Below are 2087 nucleotides of genomic sequence, written 5' to 3'. Positions count from 1 at the left end.
AGTCTCCCGAGTGAATCATTATCCAGACCGAGGTCTGTGCGGTAGGAGGAGAGATTGGTGACCAACAGGGGAATATCACAATTAATGGAGAGTCCTGGGATTGGTCCAGAGGCAGCCGACAGAACAGCAACCTTCCCAATCTCATCCATCATGGCTTCTTTCTTCTTCTCTATAATCGAGGAGGTGATATTGGGGAGAGACAACAAAAAGAGCCTTCTCTTCAGAGCAGGAAGATCCCATTCCAAAACCTCCTGCAGTTTCCCAAAGTCAAATGTATCCAGATACCAACTAGAAATCAGGAAGACCTGTGGAGATTTTATCCCCTCCTTCCTCAAACTCTCAACACAGTCGTTGCGGAGTCGGTCCAGGGTTTCACCCTCATTGTACTTGGATTTCTCACGTCCTTTGACTGATTCCAGCTCCTGGTCTATTTTACTTCGGACAAAATAACATGTCTTCTTCCTCTGGTGAATTTCCTTGGCCAGATTCACATCATTCTGTTTAAAGTGAGTGTTATTGAGGATAATGAAGAAATCGTATTGATCAAACTTTACACGGTCCAAATATACACTGGCCAGAAATTGCCTGTCTCCAGTCCCAGGGAGCTCACAGATTTTGACCGTATCTTTGTTTGGATGTTTCCACATTATCGGTTCCAGTGTTGTTTCTGTTTTCCCATCATCTCCATCACCAATACCCAGTAAACCATTGATGAAGGTCGATTTACCAGTGCCTGATTCTCCAATCACTGCAATGTGAAGATTTACACTCCTGGATTTCTCGAAGTACGACTGTATTTCCTGGACGTCAGCTTCCAGCCCACCTCTGTCGGACTGAGAACTAAATTTATCTTCTTCACCAACATCGGCCATCATCAATCTGGAAGTGGAGACAAAATGCCAGAGTGGCAAAAATTGTCCACCTTGAATTTTTTAATTATATTTTTGCATTGCTTGAATCAACAAGTAAATCGATAACTCCCAAGCACAAGGCACCAGTCTGAGCTGGTCTACCATGGGGGTAAACTCCCTCGGGACATCTCCCACTCCATCAATGTATCGAGACCCTGTTTACAACAGCGGGACAGGACAAACCCTGAGGAAATGAAACCCTTACGTTTCTGTCAAGTTGTCTGTTTGTGTGACTCACACCATCAAACGTTAATTGGTTAATGAACCCAGAAGACCATGGGGGGATTGGGGGGAGGGGTGAAATTCATTTTACACTTTTCATCACTTCAATGGAAATGATATCGGGCCAGGTGTAAAACAGGCCATCGATTCACCAGAGCTCCGTTTATTGTGTTCCATCCCCCAAGGTGAATTATACCCCCGTGTATACAATCACACACATCTTACACTTTTTTTCACATCGTTCACCTGAGGAAGGAGGAAGCCTCCGAAAGCTTGTGAATTTAAAATAAAATTGCTGGACTATAACTTGGTGTTGTAAAATTGTTTACAATTGTCAACCCCAGTCCATCACCGGCATCTCCACATCTTACACTATAGACAGAGAGGGCCAACATCGTCATATGGAACGGCAATGGGACACATTGCTGCTTAAAAAGGAGAGATCCGATAGTGCTGAATTCCCCAAGGCTGGGCTGAACGATCGATCAAGAGGAACGTATAGAGATTAAGTCACAATCCACAGGCTTGAGGGGGGGATTTGACATAATGACTGCAGGCGTGTTTACATATTATAATCGTGTGTCATGGGAATCTTTACAAACTATCATGATGTGTTATGGGAATGTTTACACACTATCATTGTGTGTTATGGAAATGATTACATACTATCATTGTGTGTTATGGGAATGTTTACATACTATCATTGTGTGTTATGAGAAGTTTCCATGCTATCATTGTGTGTTATGGAAATGTTTACATACGACCATTGTGTGTGATGGGAATGATTACATACTATCATTGTGTGTTATGGAAATGTTTACATACTATCATTGTGTGTTGTGGGAATGTTTACATACTATCATTGTGTGTTATGGGAATGTTTACATACTATCATTGTGTGTTATGGAAATGATCACATACTATCATTGTGTGTTATGGGAATGTTTACATACT

At 42.2% G+C, this 2087-nt stretch overlaps 1 protein-coding gene across 1 annotated transcript in view; it reads right to left on the bottom strand.

Moving 5' to 3' along the window:
- The window catches only part of LOC137316213 (interferon-inducible GTPase 5-like), a 16073-nt gene extending 15201 nt beyond the window's left edge, over positions 1-872 (bottom strand). The window contains exon 1 of the mRNA XM_067980347.1: positions 1-872. This exon is cut by the window's left edge and continues 271 nt beyond it. Within this exon, the coding sequence (XP_067836448.1) occupies positions 1-872 (872 nt within the window).
- Positions 873-2087: the final 1215 nt, after the last annotated feature.

This window comes from Heptranchias perlo, unplaced genomic scaffold (genome assembly GCF_035084215.1).
Source record: "Heptranchias perlo isolate sHepPer1 unplaced genomic scaffold, sHepPer1.hap1 HAP1_SCAFFOLD_575, whole genome shotgun sequence".
Lineage (NCBI taxonomy): Eukaryota > Metazoa > Chordata > Chondrichthyes > Hexanchiformes > Hexanchidae > Heptranchias > Heptranchias perlo.
Note: the sequence above shows the minus strand (reverse complement) of the source record. Positions and strands in the feature narration are given on the sequence as shown.